Here is a 24,771-nt window from a genome sequence, read left to right as displayed (position 1 = left end):
TGTTACATCCCTTATGGCGCACGATTTCTTCCTAGCACTGTGTACGACTAGATTAACCAGCAGCAGCACCTCTTGTAGTATGACCACGTTAACCTCGATTGTTGGTAGGGGATTCTATGCCTCCTTCCGCTTATTATTCTACGTAAGTTCTACTAACTGACATGGGGATTAGATTAATCCTCATATACGGAGTACAGAGTATGACTCTACTTGCCACGAATGCCATGATACTTTGGGCCACAGCATACAACATTCGAACCCAAGAACCAGTCGGGTGGAGTCTATATGTCGTATCCTTTAAGACACGTCCCAGGAGCATGGTACACCAAATGATACTAAGTACGTAGGGGTCCCCAGCTAACTGACAATATGTTCTCAAAGCCGACCTGTTGTCCCCCTATCCAACAGGGATAATGCATAAAGTGCTGTGGGCACCACTGGACCTAAATCGAACCCTGAGCTTATCTTGGCTTTCCATACATTCTCTGTGGGATCAACTCCGTAACAGGGTTCTCGTCAACTGAAATAGGCTAAGAGTACGAAATACTCCGTATACGCGGGGCGAGCATCCCCTAGTAGTGACGAACTATTGTTTTACTTGAGCTATGGTTCATTCCTCTCGGTGGTCGGATAGCGTTAAGGTCGACTGTAGATCACCGACGGATTGTGAAACAGCCATCCGAGCCGAGCCGACCTTGTATTTTCTTTCGGTTTACCATTTCTTGTACAGTTTCCTGGGCGTGGTGGGTAGGCTAGTGAAGTGCAGAATGAGAATTCGTCATTGAAAACTTGGCAGTTTTCCGCCTAGATGAATGTTATAGGTGGGTGTAGTGGAAACGTCGAATTAGAGCATGAGATACATAGTATACAGTTTCAGTCAGGGTCTACCATAGTGGAGCCCTAATAAACAGTCGCAGACGGAACACCGGGCATAGTCCATCCACCAATGATATACATCCTGTGGACAATTGTTCCGTGTCAAAGGAAGAACCGGATCCCGTTATTGTTCTATGTTGATTAATTGCAAGTTCAGGCCTATGAGGGGAATAACGGCCCTTTATGGAGCAGTTCCTCCGTGTTCGTCATGAACGCTTATAATGCGAGCAGACCGTCCAGCTATATATATCCTTTGATGCTACCCTGTTTGACTTCTTTTTTTCTTCCAAGTAGCCGACGGGGTCTTCGTTTTCTTCTCTATCGCTTAGAAGTCACTTGATTTGACTGAGTAGCGGTCAAAATGCTCTTCTCCTACCTTCTTGCGACGCTTCCCCTTCTGGCTAACGCCGCCCTCACCTACAAGGGTGCGGATATCTCGTCTGTCTTCATTGAAGAAAAGGCCGGCGTTGCCTACAAGAATTTGGCCGGAGAGACCCAGGCCCTGGAAGCCATCTTGACTGATAATGGAGTCAACTCTATCCGGCAGCGCGTGTGGGTGAAAAACGGCGACTATGACCTGACCTACAATGTCAACCTGGCCAAGCGGGTTGCGGCGACAGGCGCCAGTATCTACCTGGATCTCCATTACAGTGATGATTGGGCGGATCCTAAACATCAGGTATATCCCTTCTTCCTCTACTACTATCTTATCGATATTACTATAGTCCACGGCGGTAGATTAACAAAAACCTAGACCACCCCGGACGGCTGGTCCACAGACGACATCAACACGCTAGCCGATCAGATCTACCAATACACATTGAGCGTCTGCAACACCTTCGCGGAGGAAAAGATCAACGTCGAAATCGTCTCCATCGGCAACGAAATCACCTCCGGCCTCCTCTGGCCGCTCGGCAAGACCCCCAACTACGAGAACATCGCGCGACTCCTGCACTCCGGCGCCTGGGGCGTAAAGGACTCCAAGCTCGCCACCAAGCCCAAGATCCTCATCCACCTCGACAACGGCTGGGACTGGGACCAGCAGAAATACTTCTACGACACGGCCCTGGGCACGGGTCTCCTCACGTCCGACGACTTCGACATGATCGGCGTCTCCTACTACCCCTTCTACAATGAGAAGGCTACGCTTGCTTCGCTGAAGACTAGTCTCACTAATATCCAGACGACGTATGGTAAGGAGGTTGCGGTGGTCGAGACGAATTGGCCGGTCAAGTGCTCGAGTCCTGAGTTTGCTTTTCCGGCGGATCTGAAGGATATTCCTTTCTCGGTGGACGGGCAGGTTACTTTCCTGCAGCGGTTGGCGGAGACTCTTACGGCTACGAAGGCCTCGGGGTTCTTTTACTGGGAGCCGGCTTGGACGAAGAATGCTGGGTTGGGGTCGAGCTGTGAGGATAATTTGTTGGTGGATTATAATACTAATCAGGTGCGGAACAGTGTTAAGGCGTTTGGACAGGTCTGATTTACCTTTTGTTTTTCCTACCTGTGTCGAAACTTAATTTGGATTGCTGTCCGTGCTTCTATGTACATATATCAATTCTACATGTCGTATAAATATAGAACAGTCACTACTTGGAGATGGGGAGAATTTTAAACTCAATAATGGTTCAATTCAAATTACCCGAGCAAGAGAAAACCAAAAGAAAAAGAAAACAGTCCCTACCTATGAGGGGGGAAAGCTGGTAGCACCAACAGTGGCTGTGCAAGACGACGGGTTGTGGTTGAGTTCCACTTCCAGGGTGAGAAAAACCCAGTCAGGCCATCTTATTCGGGAGGCTCAAAGGAAAATGAAGAAGCGAAAGAAAAGGGAGACCGTCAGGCTGACTTTCTATCCCGGAAATCGCAGTGATCGTCGCTCTGAATAGGTGGTCAGCTCCAATCATTGACGTCCATTGCTAGTTAGGCATAACTCTAGTTATGAAATTGTGGGGAGTGTCCATCTTGGAACGAGATAGAGTAACTGATAAGTACTTGGGTTGGGATCCACCGCTTAATAGACGAGTTGGTTAAATGGATCTGGTCGTTTATTTCGCGCACAATGATTTATGATTTCTTATTTTCTCTTTGTTTGTACTATGTACCTGTGTTTCTTGTCATTTGCTTTTATTCAGTAGAGCATCAATATGCTCCTGTTAGAGATGTGAACTGTTAGGGCTCTGGATTGACTGTATTGTCCATACCATACATACCGTACTAATGACACTGGCCATGTTGTCGTCAGGCACCGTCATATGCTAAGATCCGGGACGAATGGGACGCGGTAGATTGTGCTGCACGTCTTCGCTTCGAGTGCTTGTTTGTGACAGATCCGTACCGTAGAGATACGATGGTACGATACCGATCTTACCTGCCTAACAACACCTCAATATGTCAGTATCATGGCTACCTAATTGTTTTTCGGCGTGAGCAACACATAAAAGACCAGAGTCATCTATCTCCTGTCAGAGCATGGATCTATGTATGTATGAGGAGGTACATACATACCGCCAACTCAGAGCCCACAGTTCTTGGTTTGGGGTGGATCGTCAACTCGGCCGGGGCTAATGCTGTGTACTAAGTATCTGCCTTGAGTGTTTGTTTCGTATTCTAGAAATGTTTGCCTTCAAACCAGAGAGATACCCCAAATATAGTAAGAAACTGGGTAGGCAGTGACGATGAAGGTTTGAAGACTATTATTAGATATCATCAGAGAAGAGATCTGAGTGAGGGAATAATTTTCAAACATACCTGGGATCCAACCTCACGTGCAGGGTTCAGGCAGTAAGGCGGGCATGGCTGCTGGACCCAGAAAGGGAAAGTATCTGGAAAGGGAGAAAAACAACTTTATGAAAGGGATCTTCGATCTTCTTAAATCATCGCTTGTCTCATGTTTCCACCACGGCTACTACCACCCGCTATTCTACAACAACATCAGTTGGGTTGACATCTCTTTAACACTACGGGGAGGCTCTTTGACAAACTACTAGTAGCGGGGAATTAACGGCCCCCATTTCATTGCAGGGTACCTTTTTCTCTTACATACATACTACTACCTTATGGAGAGAGAGAGAATGTGAAACATTCCCCCAGACCAAACTTGACTGAACCCACGAGGCTGATTCGCAAGGTGCACTCTCACAGTCGATCGACTGCCCCCTATCGCTCCTTAGTTGTCCAATCCTCCTGTCAGCGTTTCGGCACTTCTTATATACTAAATCGTCTCGTTTTCCCCATGTGTGCCTGAAATTGGCCATTCATCTGCCGTATCGCTCCCAACAATTACTTTCATCTTACCATCACCGCCCCTCTCTTCCGCCCGTCGTCGACGCGAATCCCCCCCGCTTTGATTGATCGATCGATCATTCCATTGCTGCCACCGCTGTCTTTTGCGCCCTCAGCCTTGCTTCGCGTGGTATCTATTCTGGGATACATCGATTCGCGATGGCTTCCCAGGACACGCTCCGGGATGCAGGGCAATCCACTGCGGACGTTAAAAACCGCAGTGTGAGCCCCTCAGCCCATCCGCAGCACCAATACAACAACGCTTCGCCGGGCTTGACTCTAGATCCTTCCTTCACCGTTTCATCTTTCCAGAATTCAGCATCGTTTAATGCCAATCCGAATTCGAATTCACCTGGTGCCGACTCCTACAGCTATACCGCCGGCGGCTACCTCTCCCCGACCAGCGCGCAAACACTGGCCCCGCCCGATCAAGCCTTCTCTCACAGCCTCCAACTGCAGTCCTTCGATCCAGGGCTGGTCAACCAGCTCGACCACTCATCGGGCCTTTCGATGCAACCTCAGCTTCAGCAACATCAGCAGCCGCATGAGGAAAACTTCTCCACCCTGTTGAACTCAAACCCGACCGATTTCGATTTCTCCCTGTACCCGAATCATAGTCCCAACAGCACGACCGCCTCCGAATACGATTCCTCGCTGATGCTCGACACTCAGATGCAGGGACATCCCCAACAAGTCAACCAGGCGGTCAACCCGGTCGATCTGATCGGTCAAATGCCCTCTCCACACTCCGTAACCTCTCCGCAAATGTCTCCGCAGGAGCAGCAGCCTCATCATTCGTCACCAGGCCCTATGTCTCCTCCGAATTCGACCCCAGGGGCATACTATACCCCGCAGCACTCCCGCCATACGTCGTTGGACCCGGCCAGTGCTGCATACATGACAGGCAATGCGCCTCCGGACTGGCAGAGCATGATGGGCAACGCCGCCTTTCAGGGCCATCGGCGTGCCCCCTCGGAGGTGTCTGAGGTTTCATCTGCTGCGCCCTCTCCGTACATGTCACATCATGAGTCCTTTGACGGGGTAGATAATAACCCATCTCCGCTCTTGGCGCCTCAGAATGATCCGGGACTCTACGACAGCTCGCTCGGAATCGAATCCTTTACACTGTCGGAGCAGCAGCAGCAGCAGCAGCACCAACAGGGCATCAGTCCCATCCACAGTCCGTACATTTCTCCGCAACTAATGCCCCAGCAAGGGAATGACCTGATCCCTAACATGCCGTATATCTCCGCTCCTGCGGGGAACCGATACTCATGTCCCCCCACAGATATCTATGGCAACGGCGCGGAAGGCGTTATCAGTATGCCTCAGGGAACCGCCATGGTTGGAGACATTGGTCAAGCGTCGCAGATGGCGCCACCATCCATTAACGTGGAGTTCGCGCCGCCTGCTAAAAACCCGATCTTTCCTCCAGCCAAGCCAGCGGCAGATCTGGATTCGTTAAGTCCACCTCCGTCTACGCGTAAGAGTTATTCCCTGCGCCCTTGCCCTCGATCTTGGCGCTCTTTTGTCACATGCTAATATAATAATACAGGCCGCATGCGTAGCAAATCTGATCCGTACGCTCATCCGGCTTCTCGCTCACGGTCCCCCGTGTCAGTATCAAGTAGCCTGGAGCCTTTGGCCCCGTCATCCCCACGGTCATTGTCGCCGTTTGACTCGACGGGCCGCCAGCCACACAGTAACCCCTCGTCCCGGGAGCCTTCGCCCTCTCGGTCGCGTCGTTTGTCAACATCATCTATTGACAACCGCAATTATATTTTGGGTCTCGCGGACCCTCAGCGGCCCGGAGCAAGCCCTAATGATTCCAAGCGTGTTCAGAAACACCCTGCTACTTTCCAATGCCATCTTTGCCCCAAGCGCTTCACCAGAGCCTACAATCTCCGGTCCCATTTGCGGACTCATACAGACGAAAGACCATTCGTCTGCACCGTCTGCGGGAAGGCATTCGCTCGTCAACACGATCGTAAAAGGCATGAGGGTCTACATTCCGGCGAGAAGAAGTTTGTCTGCCGTGGTGATCTATCACGGGGCGGGCAGTGGGGATGCGGTCGCCGATTTGCGCGTGCAGATGCCTTGGGCCGTCATTTCCGATCAGAGGCGGGCCGAATCTGTATCAAACCACTCCTAGACGAAGAATCTCAAGAGCGAGAGCGCACACTTATGGATCAACAGAATCAGCAGCATGCGGGCCACTTACAGCCGGTCCCGCAACCGCTCATGGTGCCCGGAATGGATGGTCAGCATGCCAACGGTTTTGTTCTCCCAGCCGCGCTGCTGGCACAATACCCAGCTTTGCAAAACTTGCAGTGGGATCAGATAACTGCGGCAGCAGAAGACCCCAGTGACATCGGAGGTCGTAGTAGCTTTGATGCCAGCTCAGGCGGCGAGTTTGGCTTCGAGGATGATGAGTCAAACCTCAGTAGTGTCTCCGGCATGAGTGGATACGGAAGTCCCCAGGACAATCTTTATGTGATGAACAATCAGAATCAAATGCTGAACGTCAACCCTGGGGACTCGGGGTATGCCTAACCACGAGGGGCGACTTATCCAGCTGACCTTCCCTGATCTTCTTTCCTCTTTTTCTTCCCTTCCTATTTTCCTATTCAACTCCCCCATTTATCATCATCTACACCCCCTTTATTTTATTTTTTCTTTCTCAAGAGCTGGCATTGTGCCAATCGTTTAACAAGGATTTTAGTCAATCATAGAGGGTCCTACTTTTTGGCGTTGAGATACAGGGTGGAAACCAGATGGCGGCGGGTTGACTTTCGTTGATATACCGAAGTTCCGGATGCATTTTGCATACTTCCTCTCGCTTTCAGTTTTCTTTTTCTTTCACTTTTACTTTTCCTTGTCTCTTCTATTTTTCCATATCCTGCTTCCTGGTTCGATTCCCCTAGTCTGCAAGGGTTGCGGGCTGTCATTATTATGTGTTTACGATGAGTCTTCATACCCATGGAAATACTCCATCTGTTTCGTGTGCGGGATATCCTCGAGTGGATGCTTGTTTGGACGATCAAATCTATTACCTATTGTGTCCGTGGTTGATGTTTTGGAATCTATTTCTGTTTTGCTCTTAGGAGTTTATTACCATCTATATTAGGTCACGTAAATCTGTTTGCTGACACTGAAAGATACGGTTCCTTGAGTATACTGCATTGGTTGGATTTAGGGCAGTATTTGCCCTAGGTGAGGTCGAAATTTATGAGAGATTTAACATCAGGGAATAGAATAACAAGATACAGGTTCCTTCAAATCTCATATTGTGACAATACCCTGTTGTTAGAGCTGGGAGTATAACCAGTGAGAGAGTATACATATAGGAGATGCACTGCTAATCAACAAAACTGCAATGACCACAACAAACTCTCACATACACACTCGTCCGCTGAATCTAGGAGATTCTAACAATATAAAACATATGATACCCCTAGATATCACAGACCGACAAAATTCTGCAAATCACCGACCCTGCAGTTGGACCAGTTTCCCTATCTCGTTGATCCATTTGAGGGAGAACTCCTCCTCGGTAAAGCGCAGGGCAGATTTTCTTGCACGCAAGCGCATCGCCACCTTTTCCTGCTCTGGTAGAGCCAGCGCGGCCTCGAACGCGGCGGCGAACTCGTCTTCCGTTGAGGCACGGAAGCCTGTCGCACCATCACCCAGGTCAACGACAATATCCTCGCGAGGGCCACCAGAGTCATGTACCACGCTGATGAGTCCAGCGGCTTGGTATTCCACAACGCAGATGCCAAAGTGCTCGTTCCACATTCCATTGACGCCGACCGATGCTGTACCGAGGTGGGAGAGAATAGCGGGCCAGCTAGCGTCACATAGGAAAGTGGTGTGATCGCGGATGCGGAGTTCATGCGCTAGCAGCCGGAGATTGTAGATGTGGGTTTCATCGGGACTGGCATGACGAACAGAGCCAATGAGAACTAATTTGGGCTGTGGCTGCGACGCTGAGGTAGGATTCTTGCTGCGCTCCTGAAGGAAGCGTGCGAATGAGCGCAACACCAATGGGTGGTTCTTTTCAGGCCGAAACTGCGCAATGTACAGGATGATGGGTTCCCTGGTTTTCTCGCTCTCCGCATCTACTGTAATAGCCGATTGAATCTCTGAAACGGCCGTGGGTGGGAATACAACAGTTGGCTCCTTGTGAGTTTGCTCCCGCCGAGATGGGCCCCAAATGGTGCGAATATGTGCAGATGTCCAGGAGGAGTTGCACATCACGACGTCCACATTGCCACCAACCCAGCCGTAGAGACGGGCGAAAGCAAGCCAGTACTTTCGCTTGATCTGTCCTTTCAGTCCCTTTCCGGCACCAGCGTTAATTCCTTTCACGCCGGTGGTGTCATCTAAAGACTGGAGCATGTCCGTGGATATCGTAGGATAGTGCACATAAGCACCTGTTGGGACGGACGGGAAAAGCATCTTGCAGAAGGCCAGTGTGAAAGCATAGCCCATGGTATCGACGAACACGTCTGGAACCAGAAGATTGAATGCATCATAGGCGACAACCAGGGATCCCAAAGACTGACCCAGCAGAGTCATGTAAGGATACATGCTGCTGACAACATATTTACGGGTAGTAAGGTATAGTAACACCACTGTCGGGGCATGAAGTTGAATGTTGAACCGATTCTGGACTCTCTCCAGCATGGCAGTTTTGTTCACTTCGTGGTCTCCTGTATATATAGCGCAAATCGCTCTGGGCCAGCGCTTCTGCGTTGCCCTCACAGCTTCCCAAAGAACACGTTCTCCTCCTCCTCCGGCGTTGCTAGAAAGACCATGTCAGCTGCGCTCATAACGGTATGCATACCATCTAGAGAGGTAGTAACCATACCAGAATGGATGAAAGAACCCTATAATCCCATTCCAATCATCACTCTCATGGGCCTTGTTATTGCCAGGTGTACCCGAACCGGAACTAGACGAGTCGAGCTTCTCCCAATCCTCATCCTCTCCATGAGCCCCAGAAGACGATCTACCTCGCTTAGATGAAGCCTCCTCATCTTCAGCCCTAACTCGTGAGAGAATGTACTCTCTACGAGACCTTGTTCGTTTTTGGATAACCCATCCGACACCACGAAGGACAAAGCGGAGGACCGCCAGGGGAAGTCGGGGGAGCAGGACGCAGGTTGCGAGGAGCGCGAGGACGGTGATCGCCGTCTTCAGTAGAAACAGCATCATGGCTAACAAAAGACAACGGACATCACTATTGTAGTCTCATCCGTACGTTGGGCGGTGCGCAGGTACAGTATACTGCAAGGAGCTGTGGAACAAACAGCTGGCGATTATTTGACTGTTGTTTCACTATCGATAAGCCGACTCGGAGTCCGTGCCGATCAGAAACAGTTCGGTATGGTATTGTATGGTATGACTTTCATCAAAGCCCACGTGATATCAATCAAATGATTTATTCTTTTGTTTTTCTGATGTCTCCGGAGATACTACATCTATTCAGTGCGCCAATCGCCTTGTATACTACTGTACTTATATCCTTTTTTTGTTTCCTCACCTCTCCATCTTGTGTAATCGCATATATCGGACGCTCATAAAGCAATCAGCGAGCCATTGGCCGGCAAGATGAGGCCTTTCCATCGCTCACTCCGTGCGCCGCGGAAGACGACTCTGCAGCAAATCCGGCATTTCCATCCGACAAGACCGTCGCCTTTCGTCAACGAACTATTAGACGCTTCATCCGCATTTATACAGGGTGTCCATTCAATCAGTGGCTTGTCATGGGCGGTATCCATTCCATTGACCGCATTGATCGTCCGATCAACCGTCGCAATGCCTTTACAGATATATACTAAGATCCAAGCGCGCAAAGAGCGAGATTTGGTCCCACTTCTCTCTTCCTGGAAGAAGCATTACAAAGACGATATACTGCGAAACCAATACAAAGTCGACGACGTTAACGACATTCAAAACCTTTCGGCTGCAACTCCCATACTAGCGCAACGTATGAAATCGAAACACGCGGACTTAAAAAAAAGATGGAACATCCCAAGATACTGGAAACCGCTTAACTTCCTCCAAATCCCGATTTGGATATCGGTCATGGAGGCACTCCGAGCCATGTCCGGAAACGACAAGGGCCTTATCCCGTATCTCCTGTCCCTCATCGAACCTACCAATTCATCCGGAGCCCCCCGTCTCCATCTAGAAGTCGAGCCCTCCCTAGCGACAGAAGGCGCGCTTTGGTTCCCCGATCTACTAGCAGGCGACACAACGGGTATTCTCCCAGCCGCATTAACGATGTCTATCCTACTCAACATCAGCGCCGGTTGGAAAGCCAAGAAGTTCTCGGAGATGGCCGATTTGCCGAAGATAGAGCTGTATAGGGCTTTGACTGTGCGCGGAATTAGAGCTTTCATCCAGGTCCTCGCCCTGAATGTCGGTCTTTCGTCTTATTACTATGAAATGCCGGCGGCGCTTTTGCTTTACTGGACTACTAGTACGAATATTGCCACGATGCAAACTGTTTTCTTGGATAAATGCATGTTCAGGAAGGAACCGCTGAAGCCCTGGAAGCAGATGCATATCGGGTACACTGCAAACAAAGAATGTGCTCCAGAGGAATCGATTTACAAAGCTACCATGAAGGACGCAAAGGGCTTCAAGGGACTCCATTAGGGTGATGACTGGATAATTAAGTGCTAGATGCACCTCTTACCAAATCGGCCGATGATAGCCGAGGCCCAGAAATAATTTTGCTCCGCCAGCACTCACATGCTACATGGGGTTCAGACCTACTCTTCATGATGTCCGAAGAGGCATCGGTGAAGGTCACACGAGTCAGACACAGGAGCGGTCATGTCCGCATCACGAGGCCCCGTCGAAGTCAATACACCTGTGCACAGGATGATACACTTAGCCTTAAACGTCGACTTGTTCCGACTTCGGCCAGTGACTCGCTCAGAGGACTATTTATCCTTATCTACACGGGTTGGCACGTGAAAGAAGGATACGAACAGTCGACTTAGGCGGAGAGCAAGCGATATACCTACCTTCTGTACTTCTCTTCTTGTATATATGATACCATCTGTATATAATAGATCATCCAACATACCAAAAATATACCATAATCACCATGAAATAATCAACAAAATACTCATATACCAGATAGTCGTCAATACAAGTAAAAGCAAACTTTCCGTCTACAGAGGCACCAAACTCAACACAGAAAAAGGCCCACCCTACCTAGAACTACCATAGGCGAGTGAGGCCTTGGAAAACGTATATTCTGCCGGCTAAGGGGTGGCGTTTGCTGCCTGCTTGATTGGTCTTGGTCTGTGGTCTGCTCTTCTTGGTGTGGTATTTACTATGTTATGGTATGGACTCGCATACTACGGTTCGAATAGACTCAGGCTCATGCACTCATAAGTGGTATCGACATGGAGGTTAGGCGTACATCTTTCATGCGAGTTTACTTTGATATATATAGTGGTGAAGAAATATATTACTCCTTTCAAAGAGATGCCATTCTAGCTGATATTCACATAGTAGATCACCACCCAAAACCAAAAGAACGCCAGATCTTACGACCATCTAGCATGAACATACTAAGTGCTTGGGGACATGAAAGTAGAAAAAGAAAAAGGAAGAATACTAAATGGACCCTACGGTTACGGGTCCCGTACGATAAGAAAGCAAGTAAGTGATAAGGTCTTACGCCATTGATGTCAGTTCTAGTATCTCTGGGATGGTTTAGAGCTTGGCTTTAGAGTTTTCTTCGAATGCGCTGGCTTCCTTGTTGATTTCGACAGTGCGGGTATCGGGGCTTTCGCCGAAGAAGATAACTTCTACTGTAACATCGTCGCTGAATTTATGTTAGTTTGTATCCGCTGATGGGTGAGAATGTGCTTATCACTTACCGGTAGCGGCGAGAATATGGGCTAGGGAGGGTCAGCAGTGCGCAGACCATGTCCTTGTCCTTGCCGCCCATGGCGTTACGCACGAGATGGGTGGCAGCATTGTTGTCTTCGACTGTGAATCGGTCGGCGGCGCCTGAAATATCGTACTGCTGCTGGCGGATGGGGCGGCGCTGACCTTCGGTCCCCGCTTCTTGTGATGTTTCGACAGGAAGCTGTTTGCTTTCGAAACCGAACCAGCTCTTCAGCCATGTCTTGTTGCCGCCTACATTTCCAGCCTGCTGTTGCTCGATCCACTGACCGACAAGTCCGACAACTTCCTCGTTGCTCAGCATCTCCCAGAGACCGTCAGTAGCCATGACGAGAAAGTCTCCCCGGCTAGGTTCGACCTTGGTGGTAGTGATGACAGGTTCGGCGGTGACGTAGGGCGGTGTCTTCAGCAGAGGGTGAGGTGTTCTTCCGAAGAATTGCCGCTTGATCTTATCTTGAGTCTCTTTGCTCCACTTGTAGAACGCATCTCCAAAAGATCGGCTAGGCTCCAGTTGGCCTAGGATTCTTCCATTCCGTACAACGTTGGGCTCCCCAGGGTGTTCGGCCCGTAGACGCTGCATTTCGGAAGGAGTCCCGCCGGTCTGGTCTTCCGACAGCGCGGTTGCAGACCACTTTCCGTTCGGGCCACGACGACCAAGGACGGCCCTAGAATCACCCGCGCAGGCAACCTTCAAATCCTTTGACTGGGAGTCATAAAAGGCAAGAAGAGCGCAAGAGCCGGACAAAGCGGGGGCAAGTGTCTCGGCTGCGACTCTCCGCGAGTTAGACTTGAGCACCTTTTCGACACTGTTGTGCACAATATCATTGTCCAATCGGGTAAAGCCCTGCTTGATAGCTGCGTCGATAGCTGCAGGGGAAGGTGTAAGTAGCGAAGGATCAGCAGCCGCAGCCTTGTAAGTGGTGTTCAATTCCCGAGCCACGTAGGAAATGAGAACATTGCGCAACTTAGCGGAAGTCGTCCAGCCACTTGAAAACTAGTCAGTCCTATACAAGATTAATAATGAGTAAAGGTGGAAAAGCGTACGAATGCCCGTCGAACACGCCCCAGAACATCCAGTCGCTGTTGGCTTCGCCCTCTTTCGCTGTAGCTACTGTGGACGGCACCTCTACTATCTTTTCGGCATGATCGTCTTCAATGGGCGAGTTGCTAGGCACTTGCACCACATCATAGCGAACAACACCCTTGCCTCGGTTAACCAAGTACGACTCTTCATTCTTCCTCAGCTTCTGCGTAGCTTGCTCCGGTGTCAACATTTCTAGAAGTCGGCGGTCAGAGTCGTCCGTCTGTTTGCGAAGCGGTTCTTCTCCGTTAATAGTCGCGGTATAAAACTGATCATTATCCACCAGAAGAGCGCGGCGGGTTGACTCCGAAGGATCCTCAGCGTACGCCGTGGTGGAAGTAGATATGGTCCGGTTCAAGCCCGCTACTGCTGCCGACTGTGAACTGCCACCCTGATAAGCGTACCAGGCCCCAGATGCAACGACCGTCGATATCACGGCAAGAGAAAAGTTCCGGAGATGCATCGATGAGTGTAAGGTCGCGGGGATGAAAGAAGGGTGCTTCCCGGCGGAGGAGGGTCGGAGAGCTAGCGGATTGCTGCTAGAGAACGACACAGCACGCGGTTTCCTACCAGCAACTCTCCATACCGGTACACGACGCGCGCTACGGAAGGCGTGAAGGGCTGCACGTCGCATTGAGGAGGTGAGTAAATAATATAGTATAGAGAGTTGTAGGGTCCAGCGGCGCTGGAAGGAGACAGTATGATGACACCAGCTATTTACTAGTCTAATGGCGGAGACCTTTCGGGGTTTAATCGGACCCCAGCCATGACGGCTTATCATGTGATACCGTATTGTTTTGTCTTCGTATCGTAACGTCGTACCGATGTCCCGCGCTAATCCCAAGCAGGCTGTGTCGTCATTCCCCGCGGTTGTAAATGAACAAAAAAGCACTTTTTACTGCTTATACATCAAAAAAACCAAATCACCAATTCCCCGCGCGGGCCTCAATAATCACACTACGCTTGGCTGATTTTTTAAACCTGTGGCCAGCCCTGAATGTCCTCCCGCGCGCTTCGCAAGCTGCAAAAGCTGCGCGAGCAAGAGTTGCAGCAAGCGTCGTTACAAGCAGAAGAAAACGATGAGTCAAGCGAAGATGAGCCAGTATCTCAGCCTTCAAAGCCGAAGTTGAATACATTTGATTTACTGAACGCCGCCGATGAGGAAGAGGAAGAGCAAGAGTCCGAGAACGATGCTCACAAGCCGGTGACGCAGCCAACGGAAGATATACCCGTCCCCGCGAAATCGGCAGAGTCGAAGAAAAAGAAGAAGAAGAAAAACAAGAAGAAGAAAGCTTCTCCGAAAGCTACCGATGAAGCAGCAGCGAATACCAAGGCAGATGATGAAGAATTAGACGAGATTGATCGAGCACTGAGGGAGTTAGCGGTTGACAACAACCGTTCTGCACAAGGCGATGCCACGACGGCTGCAACAGGTAATAATCGCGACGCCTCGTTTCCAAAGACCCCGGCGGAGCTTCTCGCCATTGACCCGAAGTCTCTCAATGCGACGAATGAAATGCGAAAGTTGTTTGGGAACGTGGTGTTGGAAAACTTTGATCAGGAGGATGCTGGCGCGGGCCGCAGAAGAGACAGGAACCGGGAAACAATTGACCTCGGTCGCGCATTGACTGGTAGATATAGTCCTGCGAGTAGAGGTCAAAGTTTAGCAGGCGTCACGCTGCGACGCAACGTCCTGATGCAGGGCAAGGATGAATGGCCTCGCACCCCTAGTGGTGGCCTTGGGATGGAGCTGGTGGAGAGATCTCCAAATGGTCCTACGGTCTACCGGATTATTCACAACTCCTCCTATAGGGATGTGCAGATGCAGTTCGATATGTGTGTGGAGTCGATGGACCCTCAAAGAATGATTCACCTACTACAATATAATCCTTACCATATCTCAACCCTGCTCCAAGTCTCCGAAATAGCCAAGCATCAAAGTGACCACGCTGTTTCCGCTGATCTTCTTGAGCGGGCGCTGTTTAACATTGGACGGTCGGCTCATTCATCGTTTGGTACCAGCCTCAAGGAAGGTCAGGCAAGGCTGGATTTTGCGCATACGGCGAACCGGGAATTGTGGCTCGTCGGTTGGAGATACATTGCCAACTTGGGAATGAAAGGAACCTGGAGGACAGCCTATGAGTGGGCCAAGCTGTTACTGAGCCTCAATGACAGTGATCCATATTGTATCAGACTCATGATCGATCACCTAGCCCTCAGAGGCCGGGAGTACTCCCATTTTATTGAACTTTGTACACAAACCCGGCTGAGAGAGGAATGGGCTTCTCTACCAAATATTCAATGCTCACTTGCATTAGCATACCTCCGGTTGAACAAGCCTAAGGAATGTAGAGAGCAGCTTCGTCTCGCCATGTCGCGCTACCCATGGGTGTTTTGCAAGCTAGCACAAGAACTTGATATCCAGCCCATGCCTAAGCAGATCTGGGGCAAGATGCCTCCAACTGACGCCCATGAGTTGCTCACCGAACTCTACATTGTCCGCGCCAAGGATCTCTGGAACACACCCGAGGCAGTCTCGTTGATCGTGGAAGTTGCAGATACCTTGGTAGAAGAAGAAGAACCAGTTGAACCTCCTGAGATCACACTCGATATTGCCCGCCATGTGGTGCTGTCCGACATCCCTAAAGTCACAACGCATCTACCCACACGCTTTGTCTCCGGACGGATATCAGCGTCCGATCCACTGCCTCCCTATGACTCGGAGGCTTTCCGCCAACAGTCGGATCCCACCCCATCGTATTTGTCTCGGGTGCCGGAGGCTGGTCGCCCACAGTGGCTACGGGATCTTTTGGATCAGATGAACAATGGCGCTATTCGTTTCCCTGGGTTCCACGGCGGCGAAGAAGTACATGACGATGACGGTTCGACTGGCGAGGGTGAAGGCGAGACTAATACTACACGCCCACACCCTAACGCTGATCAGCAGCCACAACTTGAGCAGTGGCTGCTGGCAGATGGTCTTCACAGCCTGGAGGCATTTTTACGTCAGTATGGTGTCGATCGCGGTAATTGGGGGGAAGTCCTCGACTACTCTCCCTTGACTGAGTATGTAGATGCCTTGGACGCCCTCCAGCCTGATACTCGACAGCGGTTACTCCACGGTCCGATTCGGGACTCTATAGGTGAGATAGCGATTGATTTGTTGGAGGATGAACTTCAGCTACTGGAATATGATGAAGATGAGGATGTGTGATTATATCAACCCTCGATGCGTGTATAGTGACGGAATGATATACCATGATTGCATTACTCAAACTTATGGATTTAGAATTGTAGTTGTTATCTTGTAAGAATTGAAGATAGGCAGGAATAGTATGTCTCTGTATAGTTGATACCGTGTTTTCATTTCGTTGTATTTGTATTGTGGGGTAGAGGCTCGTGTACTGTTAGAATTATATATACATCACTGGCGGAGTCTTAGGGCAAACGTCATAACAGGGACTTCTATAACCAAGCATCCGTTTTCGGTTACACGCATCTGTTAAATTTAAGATCCGACTAAAAAGGTTCCCCTACTTGTATCTTATTGTTTACTCTCTCTGAAATATTCGATATTCCCTTATCAAAGGGGTGAAAAAGATGCCCCCTCACAATTCTCGCAGCTTAGTAAAACATTCTCCGAGAGGCAGCGGTTCCGCCCGTAACTATAATAAAATCCTACTTCGACCGTGACACTTGCTTCTGCCATGCGTGGGATTGTCCATATCTTGTTCGATGAGAACACTATCGGGAAAATTTCAATCATTAGATTGGATTTCGCCACTGCACTATATTAGTGACTCATGTGCTATCACGTTACATCCGAGCGCTTCGCGAGATAGCTAACTTTTTCCTTATCTCTGCTCACGGATCGCCGGCAGATTCAGACCATCGCTCACCCAAGAAAGAAAATGCCGTCACTGTGGTCGCAGGTCAGTATGGCTTCGGCAGAACCCGTACCATTAACCACCCGTGAAGCTGCCTCCGGACTCCTGGGATCGATTTCTTTGACCTGCTGGATCTTTGTCCTGGTATGTGTTTATCCGCTACGTTGCTCGATCGCGCTGCGATCCGTAGGTCCTTGCGAAGACAGTCTGCTAAACTACCTCTGCTAGGTACCTCAACTTATCGAGAACTATCGCAATGGCAATGCGGAGGCCATCTCTCTTGTCTTTCTCGCCGTTTGGTTCGTCGGTGACGTAACCAACCTAATCGGTGGGCTTTGGGCCGGGCTGGTTCCCGTAATTGTGGCTATCGCAGTTTATTTCTGTATCGCAGACGGTGTGCTTATTGGGCAATGCCTCTACTACAAGATGCGCAATTCGCGTCTTCAGGCTTTCCATCGTCGACGTTCCTCCGTCGAAACACCTGACCCGACCACCCCGTTGCTCGGCCGGCGCTTTAGCGACAGCCTTCGAGAAGGGCCGGCTTCGCGCCGTCGGTCATGTTCGTCGCAGCACCGTGACGGCCATGCTAACGGTCCCGACGATACGTTAGCGAAAATTGTCGAGGAGAACGAGGTCGGTCGTAGTGCCTGGGTCAAGAACTTCAGCAGTGTCTTGGCCATCTGCGTGATTGGAATGGGTGGATGGACTATCGCATGGCAATCTGGTGTTTGGCAGCCGGCACCTCAGGAGGATGCCGGGGGTGCCGAGATAGCCGTTGGAGCCCAGGTGGTTGGGTATTTCAGCGCGATCTGCTATCTGGGGTGAGTTTTGAAACTGAAATGGGAGTTTGAATAGTGTTCAGGATTGACAAATGTTAGTGCACGCCTGCCGCAGATCTATAAAAACTGGAAGGACAAATCTTGTGAGGGTATGTATTTCCGAACCACCAGGCAATGCATGTACGCGGCTAACTGGTTTACAGGACTCTCACTTTTGTTCTTTATCCTCTCCCTCCTGGGAAATTTGACTTATGGCGCTGGTGTATGTTTTGATTTACTCCTTCCTTCTTTTGTAAGTATGTCATTTGAGGCTGACAATGTACAATTTAGATCCTTTGTCATTCAACGGAGAAGAACTACATTGTTACAAACATACCTTGGCTGCTGGGATCGCTGGGCACGATGGTCGAGGATATCACGATTTTTATACAATTTCGTCTATATGCGGTTGCGGACTCGACAGCCGCAGGGCCATGATTGTCAAGGGCCAGGGTACAGTTACGCTAATAGTTTAGCGCGTTGATCGACTTGACGGGGACGCGGCGTCGTTCCGTTAGTGATTGCGCTTATCAAAAGTTGTGTCGAGTATTTTTATCTGTTAAAAAAGTTGCGGGGCTTAGGTGGCATGGCGTTTGTACTATATTTATATCTACTATGCATGACTTTGTTTTTTTTTTTAACCTTAGAGCGACGGACGGGAGTGGGCGGCAATTATGAATAATTTTATACGGACAATGCAAACAGAAACCTTTTGTTCATGGTCGCATGACAGACATGGCATGAGATCTGGGCACCTAAGCTCGAAACTAGCTAAACTGGGAACATATAACATAGAAACGAGGACGGCCAACACGATCTCGCCCCCGACCCATAGGTGTGCCACGACTGAAGTCTGATGGCCGGAATCATAGCGTCATCCGTTCCAGTACCTGTCATCGAACCCATCATACAAGCAAAGCGCCCAGTCCCACCGGATGTCTTTGTCCGTTGATCCCTTTTAAATTTCCCTTTTTGGTCATCGTGCGGTCGCGTAGTATGGGGTACAAGAAATGCGAGGGCGAAAAGGAGATATGGAAGAAACGAGGTGAAAAAGGAAATTAGGAAAGCCGAACGGGTGAAGACGCTTAGTCGAAAAGACCGAAGCCCATGTCCTCGTCGGACTCCTCCTTCTCTGTGTGCAAAAGTCAGCACTCCGCACACCTTCGCAGACTCTTCATGGATCGAATCATTACCTTCTTCCTTCTTCTCCTCAGCGGCGGCCTCAGCGGGGGCAGCAGCGCCACCAGCAGCGGCAGCAGCGCCGGCGGGGGCGGCACCACCGGAGCCGACGTTGGTCAGGAGATCCTTGATGTCCTTGCCCTCAAGAGCCTGTAAAATCGGAATATGTAAGTTGCTGAATTTTGACTTTGCGTTGTTCTATCTGTCGCTCGAAGACTGTCGGATATTTACCTTGGCGAAGATGGAAGTCCAGATGGGCTCAACTTCCTGAACCTTGGCGGCGGTCAGGAGAGTCTGGAGCTTGTCGGCCTGTGGTGAACAAAAGACACGATCAGCCAGTATTCCCAATGCAAAAATTTTCATCTCCCATTTTTCAACATGTCCCGCAATTTTCCACCTCTTTGCGACAACTTCGTGTTGTTCAATCGGTTTCCCACAATACCAACTCAAGATCCAAGGATAATACGTACGGTGACCTCGATGCCATCATCGGCAAGGATAAGGGCCGCGTAGGAGCAAGCGAGCTCGGCAGTAGACATGGTGGTCGATGGGGTCGTTGACTGGACTGGAGTCTCGAGAGGGATGGGTATAGGAAAGAGAGAAGAAGACGGGAGACTTTTAACTCGGCGTATCTTTGAGAGTCCGGTAGACGCCCAGAGCGGAACTGGTACTGTGTGCACCTAGGGCTCGCTTAGGGCCTTGTTCTGGCTTAGCGTCACCGCCCCTCCCGTGACTTTACGCTAGCCCCGAATAGGCAATCCATGCCATCATCGTCTGATTGCATCTAATCCGCATGATGCAGTTTAGCCTCTAGATCGAAATATCTCCGTATCTCTCTCGCATTTTATTATCTCCGAAATACAGATACCACCCCGTTCCATATCGCACCGATCCATCACTTGACAATTTTCTCCCACCCATACTACCTCCTACCATCTAGAATATCCCGCTCCGGCGTCATGGATTCCCCCGCCGTCCCCGCTCCGTTAGATCCGCAAGAACAACCAATTCTCGACCGTCTGCTGCGCACCCGCGACGCTCTCCTGCTCATCAAGCAGGACAAGTCCTCCTATATCAAGTCTCGCGACGTGCTTCCGCTATACGAGGAGGTGGTCTCTGAGGTGGAAAAGCTCAATGCCGTCCGGAAGGGGAAAGACCGCCGGCTGCCACATAACCGACGTTAGCACTGAGTGGGCCTTGCGTTTAGTATAAGTTGTATGAGAGCAGACTTGCTGACTGCTACTATTTCCCCGAGGCTCTAGTTGACTATGTACTGGATGATTGCTTTCAATTGATCTCGTTGCTCTTTTTGACGGTTGGTCGGAACAATGAGGCACCTGCAGTGTACGTACTTCCCAATAACATTTATTTGATCGGACCTGATTGAGACTGACTATTGGCTGTGCTCAAGGTATTCTTTGGCAACTACAGTTCAGGTAATTGAAGACAAACCACTTTCTTCCGGTTCTTCCGCTCTCTAACGTTCAAATAGCGACTTCTTGACCATTTGGAAGAGGCTGGCTTCTACAGTTCCAAAGATCTTAGCTCCATCACAAAGACTCTCGCACATGTTCACGAAACCATCGATCGCTGTCGCAATGTATACTCGCCCGCTTTATTGACACTCTTGGAGAGCCGACTGGAGAAGTGCCGACTTTTATTGGACAAGTTGCAGAGTGGTCTTGCGCAGCTGAGCCCTGAACTTGTGTCCACTCATGAGACGCTTGTGTCAATCCTGCGGTCAACCTCTGCCGTCAACACTCGCTCAAAGGTGTGCACTTATGAGTCCTACACAACCGCAGATTCTAACCCAGTGCATGTTAGTTCTCCGCATCGGAAGTGAATGCGCTACGGGATCAGTTGAAGAAGATCCAGGATTCATTGAAAGACGGCAATTTTGTTGGCGCTGATGGGGAACCTCTCCCGGGACAGGAAAATGTGAAAGGCTTATTGGAACGGTGCTGGATGTGGACGGAGATTGTTCTGCAAAGGTACGTCTCTCCCCAAATCCTACCGTTTCTCTGCTAACACTCCACAGGGAGGGAAAGATTGATGAGCGGTTCCAAGACCAGTACGAGCGGTTGGTTGAGATTCGCAACCAGCTTGATCGGCTGTCTGTAACACAAGCGTGGTCTCTCCGCGAGACTGACCTGTTCGGCTATCAACGAAAACTCGACCGTATTGACGAGGCACGTGTGAATGGAAACTTTGTCGATGCGGAAGGACAACTGGCGGACATTCATGCGCAACGAGTAAGGGTCCAGTGCATGTCAACAATCACATGTGTGCTAACGTGAACATGTAGACCCTCCTGTATTTGATCCGGAGGAGCTATGGATACATCTATGCGCTTCTAATCTCTTCAGAACCGGTATCTGAGGCATTGTTACCGGTGTATAACCAACTCCAAACACTGAAGCGCTGCCTCCTTGAGGTTAAGGAGTCTGGCGGCGTGGCGAATTCGCGCGAACTTTACCCATATAGTATGAAGGTAAGCCTGGGGGTTTGGGACATTCGAGGCACATGAAACATTGCTAATATAATCTAGCTTAACTCCATTGATAATATGCGAGTAGATGGGAAGTTCTACGTTGGCAGCGACATCCCCGAAGGTCAGGGTAGCGTGAATTCACTATTAGCGGAATGTTACGACATTGTATGGGAGCTGCGGGCGGCCGTGCAGGACGATCCAGACGACCGGAATGCCTGATTTGGTCTTTTCTTTACCATCTCTCATGTATTAATGGCGATCTGGAGGACATCTTGGGACGGACTTGGTTTGTTCGATCTCGGCGATCGTGAGGCTGTTTGCTCTTCTCGTATTCTATCGGGCGTTTTCTCTGGCGCATTACAATTTATGTTGTTGCTCCATGTGGTAGTTGTCATCAAATCTACTAATGTCAAAACTTATCAAATAGGTAATACCGTACCATACCTGAAAACTGGCGGCCCTTTGGCAGTAGAGATATGGGGCCCCGAGTAAAGTACGGTAAGATGGGTCCTTTGGAATGTCGGCCCGGCATCGGCGAAGGGACCGTCCAATCAGCATGGAGGTAAAAGGCAGCCGAAGGCCAAAATAAAAGAATATCGCCATCGAACTCAATTCATGTCCTTCTTTCTTCTTCCCCAATTCACTTACATTAAGGCGGCACGATGGTGAGGCAGCTTGTTTGGCAGCGGGCCACCGCCTCTCGTAGGGTACGTAAACCCCAATGGCTGCGTCCTACTCGATGATCTATACATCTCCCGTGTACTAACCTCCGGTATGAATCATAGCTGGCTCCGAAGTGCCTTCCCCCACAAGGACTGTTCAACCGCCGCGGTCTGGCCACGGAGGCTTCCTCGGTGTCCTCTCGCATGCCCCCCTACCCCAAAATCCTGCGCAACTTGGAGGAAGTCCGTCGTGTCTTGGGTTCGTCTCGGGCTCTCACCCTAGCGGAGAAGATCCTCTACGCCCATCTGGCGAACCCCGAGGAGTCATTGCTGTCCGGCACGGACAATGGACGTGATATTCGCGGCAAGGCGAACCTGAAGTTGAAGCCGGACCGTGTGGCCATGCAAGATGCCTCGGCACAGATGGCTCTATTGCAGTTCATGTCGTGCGGTCTCCCGTCGACCGCAGTGCCCGCTAGTATTCACTGCGACCATATGATTGTGGGTGAGCGTGGTGCCGACACCGATTTACCTGCATCGATCAAGGGTAATAGTGAAGTGTTCGATTTCCTGGAGAGTGCCGCCAAACGCTACGGTATTGAATTCTGGGCTCCCGGTGCTGGTATCATTCACCAGAGCGTCCTGGAGAACTACGCCGCCCCTGGCTTGATGATGCTGGGTACTGACAGCCACACCCCGAATGCGGGTGGTCTCGGCGCTATTGCCATTGGTGTCGGTGGTGCTGATGCCGTGGATGCGTTGGTTGATGCTCCTTGGGAGTTGAAGGCACCTCGCGTTCTGGGTGTGCGACTGGAGGGTAAACTCAACGGCTGGGCTGCTCCCAAAGACATTATCCTGCACTTGGCAGGCAAGCTCACCGTCCGTGGAGGAACTGGCTTCATCATTGAGTATCACGGACCGGGTGTGGAAACCTTGAGCTGCACTGGCCAGGCTACCATCTGTAACATGGGTGCTGAGGTGGGTGCTACCACTTCGGTGTTCCCATTCTCTCCCAGCATGATCCCGTATTTGCAGGCCACGCACCGTGGAGATGTCGCTAAGGCGGCCGCCGAGATTGCCGCTTCGGGCCCCAAGAACCTTCTGCGTGCCGACAACGGTGCCGAGTATGACCAGGTGATTACTATTGACCTGTCGACACTGGAGCCACACATCAACGGACCGTTCACGCCGGATCTGTCTGTTCCCCTTTCCGCCTTTGCCGATACTGTTCGCGAGAAGAACTGGCCCGAAACCTTCGGAGCTGGACTGATTGGTAGCTGCACGAACAGCTCCTACGAAGACATGACTCGTGCCGAGGATCTGGTCAAGCAGGCCTCCGCTGCGGGCCTCAAGCCCAAGGCGGATTTCTTTATCACCCCAGGTAGTGAGCAGATCCGGGCGACCCTCGACCGCGACCAGACGCTCTCCACCTTTGCCTCTGCAGGCGGCACTGTCCTGGCCAATGCATGCGGGCCATGCATTGGTCAGTGGAAGCGGACTGATGGCGTGGCTAAGGGCGAGGATAACGCTATCTTCACTTCGTACAACCGTAACTTCCCCGGCCGTAACGACGGCAACCGTCGGACAATGAACTTCCTGGCCTCCCCAGAGCTTGTCACAGCGCTGGCGTATTCCGGCCGTACTACCTTCAACCCTATGACCGACAGCTTGACCACCCCGAGTGGTGAGGAGTTCCGGTTCCAGCCCCCAACTGGCTCTGCGCTGCCCGCTGATGGCTTCGAAGACGGTAACCCCGACTTCAAGCCCACCGCGGCGGCCCCCGACGCGAGCTGCGAGGTGGTTGTGTCGCCCACTTCCGATCGATTGGCTCTGCTGGAGCCATTTGCTCCCTTTCCCAAGGGAAACCTGTCTGGTCTGAAGGTGCTGTACAAGGTCAAGGGCCAGTGCACCACGGACACCATCTCCGCTGCCGGCCCATGGCTCAAGTACAAGGGCCACCTGCCCAATATCTCCGCCAACACCCTGATCGGCGCCGTCAACGCAGCAACTGGCGAGACCAACGTCGCCTACGACGAAGCCGGCAAGCAGTATTCCATCCCCGACCTGGCCGCTCAATGGAAGGCCGAGGGAATCGAATGGCTGGTGGTCGCCGAGGACAACTACGGTGAGGGTAGCGCTCGTGAGCACGCCGCGTTGCAGCCTCGCTACTTGGGCGGACGCATCATTCTCTCTAAGAGCTTCGCCCGTATTCACGAGACCAACCTCAAGAAGCAGGGTGTCGTGCCTTTGACTTTCGAGAACCCCGCCGACTACGACCGCATTGACGCATGTGACAAGGTCGACACAGTCGGACTGTACGAAACCCTGCAGGCAGGCGGACAGGGCTCGATCAAGCTGCAGGTGACCAAGCAGAATGGCGAGGCATTTGAGATTCCAGTGAAGCACACGCTGAGCCCGGATCAGTCTGCATTCATCCTGGCAGGAAGTGCATTGAACTTGTTGGCGCAAAAGGCGGGAAAGTCTAATTAGATTGTACATATACCAATTCCGTTATTTTATTATGTCAATGTCAAATTTTCTTAAGACAGCTGTTTCCTCGTAC

General features: G+C 50.8%; 9 protein-coding genes across 9 annotated transcripts; 6 read left to right on the top strand and 3 right to left on the bottom strand.

The window, feature by feature from the left end:
- Positions 1-1,237: 1,237 nt before the first annotated feature.
- On the top strand, positions 1,238-2,356 carry AO090001000492 (uncharacterized protein; the record flags this gene model as incomplete). Its single annotated transcript, XM_001818954.1, has 2 exons — positions 1,238-1,555; positions 1,631-2,356. 2 exons carry the CDS (start codon positions 1,238-1,240, stop codon positions 2,354-2,356), a joined length of 1,044 nt encoding a protein of 347 aa, XP_001819006.1.
- Positions 2,357-4,314: 1,958 nt separating this feature from the next.
- On the top strand, positions 4,315-6,708 carry crzA (putative C2H2 transcription factor Crz1; the record flags this gene model as incomplete). Its single annotated transcript, XM_023234577.1, has 2 exons — positions 4,315-5,638; positions 5,711-6,708. 2 exons carry the CDS (start codon positions 4,315-4,317, stop codon positions 6,706-6,708), a joined length of 2,322 nt encoding a protein of 773 aa, XP_023089686.1.
- Positions 6,709-7,641: 933 nt separating this feature from the next.
- AO090001000490 (alpha-1,2-mannosyltransferase ALG11) lies at positions 7,642-9,369 on the bottom strand (the record flags this gene model as incomplete). The annotated part of the gene is made up of 2 exons (XM_001818952.3): positions 7,642-8,959; positions 9,026-9,369. The coding sequence occupies 2 exons, from the start codon at positions 9,367-9,369 to the stop codon at positions 7,642-7,644; spliced, it is 1,662 nt and encodes a 553-aa protein (XP_001819004.3).
- Positions 9,370-9,768: 399 nt separating this feature from the next.
- On the top strand, positions 9,769-11,171 carry AO090001000489 (putative mitochondrial export translocase Oxa2; the record flags this gene model as incomplete). The annotated part of the gene is made up of 2 exons (XM_023234576.1): positions 9,769-10,642; positions 10,936-11,171. The coding sequence occupies 2 exons, from the start codon at positions 9,769-9,771 to the stop codon at positions 11,169-11,171; spliced, it is 1,110 nt and encodes a 369-aa protein (XP_023089685.1).
- Positions 11,172-11,895: 724 nt separating this feature from the next.
- On the bottom strand, positions 11,896-13,805 carry ptcF (type 2C protein phosphatase ptcF; the record flags this gene model as incomplete). The annotated part of the gene is made up of 3 exons (XM_001818950.3): positions 11,896-12,007; positions 12,063-13,076; positions 13,135-13,805. 3 exons carry the CDS (start codon positions 13,803-13,805, stop codon positions 11,896-11,898), a joined length of 1,797 nt encoding a protein of 598 aa, XP_001819002.1.
- A 363-nt stretch (positions 13,806-14,168) lies between these two features.
- AO090001000487 (transcriptional repressor TCF25 family protein) lies at positions 14,169-16,314 on the top strand (the record flags this gene model as incomplete). The annotated part of the gene is made up of 2 exons (XM_023234575.1): positions 14,169-16,237; positions 16,281-16,314. The coding sequence occupies 2 exons, from the start codon at positions 14,169-14,171 to the stop codon at positions 16,312-16,314; spliced, it is 2,103 nt and encodes a 700-aa protein (XP_023089684.1).
- A 795-nt stretch (positions 16,315-17,109) lies between these two features.
- Positions 17,110-18,314, top strand: AO090001000486 (PQ-loop repeat-containing protein; the record flags this gene model as incomplete). The annotated part of the gene is made up of 5 exons (XM_001818948.3): positions 17,110-17,202; positions 17,287-17,879; positions 17,937-17,986; positions 18,041-18,099; positions 18,168-18,314. 5 exons carry the CDS (start codon positions 17,110-17,112, stop codon positions 18,312-18,314), a joined length of 942 nt encoding a protein of 313 aa, XP_001819000.3.
- A 647-nt stretch (positions 18,315-18,961) lies between these two features.
- On the bottom strand, positions 18,962-19,594 carry rpp1 (ribosomal protein P1; the record flags this gene model as incomplete). The annotated part of the gene is made up of 4 exons (XM_001818947.3): positions 18,962-19,008; positions 19,070-19,205; positions 19,287-19,364; positions 19,526-19,594. 4 exons carry the CDS (start codon positions 19,592-19,594, stop codon positions 18,962-18,964), a joined length of 330 nt encoding a protein of 109 aa, XP_001818999.1.
- A 2,614-nt stretch (positions 19,595-22,208) lies between these two features.
- AO090001000484 (aconitate hydratase ACO2) lies at positions 22,209-24,698 on the top strand (the record flags this gene model as incomplete). Its single annotated transcript, XM_001818946.1, has 2 exons — positions 22,209-22,253; positions 22,332-24,698. 2 exons carry the CDS (start codon positions 22,209-22,211, stop codon positions 24,696-24,698), a joined length of 2,412 nt encoding a protein of 803 aa, XP_001818998.1.
- Positions 24,699-24,771: the final 73 nt, after the last annotated feature.

The sequence above is a fragment of the Aspergillus oryzae genome, chromosome 2 (assembly GCF_000184455.2).
Source record: "Aspergillus oryzae RIB40 DNA, chromosome 2".
Classification (NCBI taxonomy): domain Eukaryota; kingdom Fungi; phylum Ascomycota; class Eurotiomycetes; order Eurotiales; family Aspergillaceae; genus Aspergillus; species Aspergillus oryzae.
The sequence above is the reverse complement of the archived record's forward strand: the minus strand, read 5'-3'. Positions and strand labels throughout refer to the sequence as shown.